Source organism: Chelonoidis abingdonii, chromosome 9, assembly GCF_003597395.2.
Source record: "Chelonoidis abingdonii isolate Lonesome George chromosome 9, CheloAbing_2.0, whole genome shotgun sequence".
Taxonomy (NCBI): Eukaryota; Metazoa; Chordata; order Testudines; family Testudinidae; genus Chelonoidis; species Chelonoidis abingdonii.
The window spans coordinates 6,295,887-6,302,226 of record NC_133777.1 but is presented as its reverse complement, the minus strand read 5'-3'; the positions used below and the strand labels follow the sequence as shown (position 1 = coordinate 6,302,226).

The 6,340-nt window shown below is 49.2% G+C and overlaps 1 protein-coding gene across 1 annotated transcript in view; it reads left to right on the top strand.

Moving 5' to 3' along the window:
- Positions 1-274: 274 nt before the first annotated feature.
- The window catches only part of SLC5A10 (solute carrier family 5 member 10), a 90,974-nt gene continuing 84,908 nt past the window's right edge, over positions 275-6,340 (top strand). Inside the window, exons 1-4 of the mRNA XM_032762732.2 lie at positions 275-385; positions 2,555-2,626; positions 5,118-5,222; positions 5,856-5,915. Coding sequence (XP_032618623.1) covers positions 275-385; positions 2,555-2,626; positions 5,118-5,222; positions 5,856-5,915 — 348 coding nt within the window. The remainder of the gene's footprint in view (positions 386-2,554; positions 2,627-5,117; positions 5,223-5,855; positions 5,916-6,340) is intronic.

The window sequence follows — 6,340 nt, the reverse complement described above, 5'->3', positions numbered from 1 at the left end:
CAACTCAACAACTGCCTAACTCCCTGGACTTGGCTGTGGGTTCCTGGAGCTCTGAGTGGCCATATGTTAGCAGAAAGAGGGAGGGAGGCAGAAGCTAGGCTGTACTTTGACAACCTGTCTGTCCACATAAACTACTTCGCAAAGCGAAAATCCTAGCTCCGGGTTGTTTAATGATCAATTCCCAGAAGCGGCAAGCTAATCAGTTACCGAGTCAGTGATTGTCTCTCTGACACTTTGCTGCTTTCTCTGGGGCTGGGCAGGGAGCGTCGGGATGATGGGTGACAATTCCACCACTGGATCAGTTACCCCTTTGCAGCCGTTCAATGTTGCTGACATTATTGTCATTGTGGCTTATTTTGCCTTGAATGTGGCTGTGGGAATATGGGTAAGAGGTTTTTTCGTTTGTTTAATTTGCTGTTATGTACTTAAATCTTTGCAATTTCTGTCTCCTCTCTCAGGACTGGCTTCTCAGGTGCCACCTGAAAGGACCGGGAGCCTAGTTTTTGAAATCCTCGTTAGTTAATTGCTTTATTTTACTATTGCACCTTAGCTACGTGCCTTTCTGGACTTGAGGCTGCGAGGTGCTGCGGGTACTTAGCTTCCACTCACTCCATCCCAAAGGTTCCCAAAGTGCTTTGCAAACTAAGGCCCTGATCCTGCAATCAGGACCACCCGCCTGGCTTGGACTGCAAGATAAGGGTCTACACTCCTGATCCTGCAACCTCGTAGTCCTCAAACAATTAAAAAGGGATCCTTATATGAGTAGGGGTTGCCGGATTGGGTCCCAGGTCTCTCCGGTGGATCGCCGAAAACTGCAGCTTGAGTATCAGAAGGGCTGAGCACCTTGATGATCAGCCTGCTCCTACATATCCTGCACCAAACAGGGTGGAGAGGGGAAATTTTGGCCCAGGGAAAGCAAATGTCTTGGCTTCTCAAATCTTCTCTGAGAGATCCCACCCCAGCAAACTGCAGAGAGCTCAGCTTATCTGCATAGAAAGCACTGAGTCAGCCCAACTAGAATGTGAATCTTGCAGCTTTCAGAACATGTGGAAAAGGAGCCTGCCTTGGAGTGTGTCTGCTGGGATCCTGGGACGTAACTGGAGGTGCTTACCTGAAAGAAGCCTGAGAGCTTCTCAGGTATTTTTCAGAGCATGACCCACTTTTTAATACAGAATCTGTTTCATGGTCACCTCACCTCCCATTCATAATTGTACAGACCCGCACGTTCCATCCCTGGCATAGTGGAGTCTTTTATTTCAGGTGCTTCTAAGAGATCGATTGGGCTACCTATCTAATCTTATTTCCAGTGCACCCAGTACTATACTCTGTGGGTGTCAAAATACTACAACGTCCAATATATAAAGCAAAGATACGTTAAACAGCCCCTGGAGCGATTGCTTTTATGGTATTTTTCCCTTATGCCTTTGACTTTAAGAGCTAAGGATTATTTCTAATTGTGTTCATTGAGAAATGCTGGCTGAAAGATGTTCACTGGACTTGTGCGCTTAAAGCATGGGCTTAAGTGTTTTGCAAGACTGGGCCTGGAGTACTCAGTGCCTTGCATGGCTGAGTCTTAGGAAGGCCAGGACACATGGCAGGTGTGGCCAGAGGGAATCAGTTCAATAGCTCCTGCTTTAACAGACATAGGTGCATTTGCAAAGGTTTTTCCCGCCCCTACATAATCCTTAATGGGAAATAATTGTTTCTATTTTGATGATGCTAATTGCTCAGTGAGACGACCTGAGGCCAAGTTAGAGCAGAACAGTGTCTCCTCTATGGGAACAAATTGAACAGCCTGTTCTACCTGCCTGGGGTCTGATATGCTCGTCAGTCCATTCACACATGCACACATGTCCTCAGCAGGAGGATCCATGGCTTACGAAAGCACACCCCTCTCCCACTTGAGCTAAAGGAGGAACTCTGTTAGTTGTGGTAGTATTAGGGGCCTGGTCTAACATCCATTTCAGTCCATAGGAGGACTCCTGTTGACTTCCTGGGCTGTTGAATAAAACCTCAGCATAGGTAGGGTCCTCAGCCTCTGTTGGCCTCCAGCCATTGGGTGTGAGCAGGTCTGAGTCCATCCATTGTAGGGTGGTGGTACCTCCAGGCCAAGCCTTTCTGCTCAGCACTGATGCTGAGTATGACAATCATCTCTGATTCCATGGCCACTCATGCTTGATTGGCTCTATCCCGCTCAGGTTGCTGCCATAGATAGTGTATAATCATATGGCCTTGAAGCTAGTGCTCTCAACTTGGACTCAGGAGACCTGGGTTCTAGGACCTGCTCCAGCGCAGGCCTGCTGGGAGACTTGGGCAAGTTTTTTCACCTCAGTTTTACCATCTATGAAAAAGGGATAGTGATGTGGCCCTCGTGTGTAAAGCCCTTTGCAATGTACTTATGAATAGCTCTATATAAGAGTGAGGTGGTGGTGTTATAATCATCCCTCTGTCACATGGCTCTCGCTATCCATCCAAAGGCTCTTGGTTGCTCTCCAGAAGGGGTTTATGGGAGCAGGGCTGCTCTCTTTCCATGCTGATCTCTGTTTCCTCTCAGTCCTCATGCAGGGTGAATAGGAATACGCTCAGTGGCTACTTCCTTGCTGGCAGGAGCATGGCGTGGTGGCCCGTAAGTAGATGCCTTCTCTCTCTCTCTCTGGCTTTTCTTCTGTCTCTTTATGCAGCACAGTCCCAGCAGTCGGGTCTCACACTTGGGCCTCTGTTGCAGAGCCATTGCCCCTATGAAAAGGAGGGAAGCAGGGTCTCCATATCTACCCACCATCACCTCCAGTGGCCAGGGAGATGGAACTAATATTATCCCTCTTCATATAGCAGGGAGTTGCAATCTTCTGCTGGGTGTAGCTGCCGCAGTACCTGGCTTGCCACATGGGGTACCTCTTGTAATACACTCAGTTCAAACACCTTGCGATGAATCACCAGACATCTCAGATCATGGCCCATAATGCATAACACAGGAACACACTGGATTCCTACCCTGGAGGCAGCCAGCATCTGCCCGCCCCTGCCTGACTTGGAGCTACATCTCATTTCTCCAGTGGTGGGGTCCCTCTTTGCTGCTGCCCCTCTGAAGATCTGTGATCTGTTGGGTCCTGTCAACCAGGACTCAGACCCCAGATCAGTGGGATCTGTGCTTAACCTACTGCCCTGTGGTCTCCTACGAGATTTCCCTGTAGGCCACTCTAAGCTTGGGTAGGGGCATTTGGAGCAGCAGGATCTGAATTCTGTCCCTGCTGTTGCCAAGCAGCCATGCCTGGTTATGATGGCAGCGTGGTGACTCCTGCAAAGTCATAGGTGGCCCCAGATTTGTTACAACCAATATATTCCTTCCGCATTTCGTTCTTGTCTAGAAATGCAGGATGGCTGATCCCTTCCCCATATCCCTTACATGCAGCTCAGGTCTGGGCAGCATTGCTCGGTAATGTCACTTCTGCACTGCAGCAAATGCAACGACGTGTGATTCTCTGACAAGCGTTTGCATGAGGAAAGGAAGCCCTGGGCTCCCAGCTGCCTCTCAACAGTAAGAAATTCTGTTAGCGGCCTTGTGAGTGAGCTCAGGATTAGCTGAGTGTGCACGTCCCAGGGCGCCTCTTCTAGCCGATGGGCCTTTTAAAACTGGAAGCTGTAATTGTGCATCACAGGCCTGCTGACTACAGGAAATCATACAAGTCTTCCTGGCTCGAGGCAGAGGAGCAGATGCTCCTAGGAGCTGGCTGGGCTCTGAGTTCAGGGAAGACCTGAACCCAAGGATTAGATGATATCCTGAGGGGCAATGAGATTCTTTGAGTGGCTGTGTATTGTTTTGGATCCTTTCTTCTGAGGCAGTAGAGCAAAGCCCTGGCAAAGGAGCTGGACTGGTGCCCTTGTTTGGAGCATGGCTTTGCCACCTTTGGCTGGTGGATTTGCCCTGCCAGCTTACGTGGAAATGCCTGGTGGCCAAGTTGGCTCCTTGCAGTTTGCCAGGCTCTGCAGTCTGCTCTATGCCATCCGCGAACCCTGTTTGAAACCCATTTGGCTAACACGGTTCCATTGGCGGCATAGACAGAGCCACGCTGTTCCGCTTCGAAAAGCAGGTGCTTGCTGTTGCCTGATTTTAGGGGACTCATATTCTTGTTTATATAATATGGGTTACAAGCTCACCAGGTGATCTGATCAGAAGATAATAAGGTTCTTGTCCCAGAATCAGGCTACACAGAGTTTTGCAAGGACCCTCAGGATGTATGACTCAACTGAGAACAAAATACAGCCTTGCAGATTTTTATGGAGATAAATGGAATAATGATCACATGGAAAAGTAATCAATCAGAGTGACAAAGGAAATAATATTGTCCTAGAGGTACATGTGGCATTATACACCATAAAACTTTCTAGATGAACACACTCACACCCACCCTTGGTAACCTGCTGGTAAGAGACAAAGGACCAGTCTCGCCTCTGGCATGTCAAGAGAGTCTGATGGGCCAGGTTCCTCAATTCTCGATTGGGAGGTGCAGAACTAAGGAGACGCTAGAGAGCTGAAAAGCTATTGAAAGACTATAGAAGCTAAAACTAACCAACTATCTAACATGGTGGTTTGCCTGTCGTATTGAGCCTGACCACTATGTGCCCACCTTCCATGTCCGGACTTAAGTTCCTCACCCACAAAACATCAGGGGACGCTTACCCTCTAGGCTGACATGTTCATACCTAGTAATGACCATTAGCTCATCCTCCCCTCTCTTATTTCTGACCTAACCATGTTAGCTCCATGTTCTTTGTGGTGTACCTGTTGAGTTTAAAGAGGGCATAACTTAGGTAGTCATCTAGCTATGCCAAAGGTCTAACTTGCTTTAACTCATCCTCACTTACCTAGGCTAAAGGCCCCGAACATATGGATGCTAACTTGCTTTAGCTCAACATACAGGATGGGGCCTCTAGGGTTCTTGCGGTACAGCCAAGTATGATCTAGTCCAAATCTATAAATCTATTAAAACAACCAGTCAAACCCACAAGAGAAGGTATATAGGCAAGCAACCAGGCTAGCCCTATGGGATACGTAGCAAAGACGTCGATGCCTAGCTAAGCTCTGTGTGCTAATGCGCCGCCTTGCTTTTGGCCTGCAGATTGGTGCCTCCCTCTTTGCCAGCAGTGAAGGATCAGGGCTCTTTATTGGACTGGCTGGGACTGGAGCTGCTGGGGGAATTGCTGTCGCTGGCTTTGAATGGAATGTGAGTCACTTTGCCTTATTATGCTAATCGGTCACTGGAGCCAGCTGGGACAGACAAAGCCTTACCCACCTAATGGGGCATTTGCACATAACCACATTAGGGCTGATGGGGAAAATATGTGTAACCCATGCTAAGCTCTCTGTATCCCTCTATTGACGGGGCCTCATATAGATGTTCAGGAGCCTGCTGATGTACCTGCTGTCTTAGTTCATGCCCTGGGAGCCCATGCTTCCAGATCCAGAGATCCCAAGTCCAACCCTGGCAGACATCCCAACTGGGGATGTTATGGCAAATTGATAGACCAGAAACAGGCTCCCTGGTTTTCCAAGCATTTCTCCACAAGGGGGTTGGGCTCTGCATTAACGTAAGGCCTTAAGGAGTTAACATGAAATCTCTGGTCACCTGTGGAATCAGCAATGCCAGGTGCTAAGCGCGGAGATGGGGAGTGTCCATAGGGGAGTTCTGTATCCCACCCTCCGACACACCCATGCTCCACGGAGCCCATGGAGATCTGAGTGTGCATCTCAGAGTGGGCCTGGGCCCAGCTCGGGCCTCCTGCATGGGACCCAAGCTGGAGGGTCCTGCTGTGGACAGAACAGTGATTGATCAGGCTGTGCCCCTGTTTCTCCATAGGCTACCTATGTCCTGCTGGCATTGGCCTGGGTGTTTGTACCAGTCTATATCTCTTCTGGGGTAAGTACAGTCAGAGTACACCAGACACAGTCGGACAGCCCCATTTTCCTAGCCATTACCAGATCCTGTCACTGGCTGGCTGCGACTCAGAGCAGGATCTGAGTGAACCCTGACCCTGTGTGAACTCTGCTCTTTTTGCCTGAGCGAGTGTGAAATAGACCCCACCAGCCTGCAGGATGGGGTCCATGACACATACCCGGGCAGTTCTGATTCTGCCCAGGAGAGAGCAGTGGGGTATGTGTGTGCACACAAGTGGCATGGTTCATTTTTTGCAAACGCTGATTCCTCACGGAGGTGGGGATATTAGCCATGTTCCTATTTCTGATTATATTGACACTAACGATGACTTTGGTGTTGCCGTGGTGCCTGCAGTGAAATCAGCCTCCCACTTGCAAGCTGAGCTCAGTTCCTAGGCTCATTGGTTA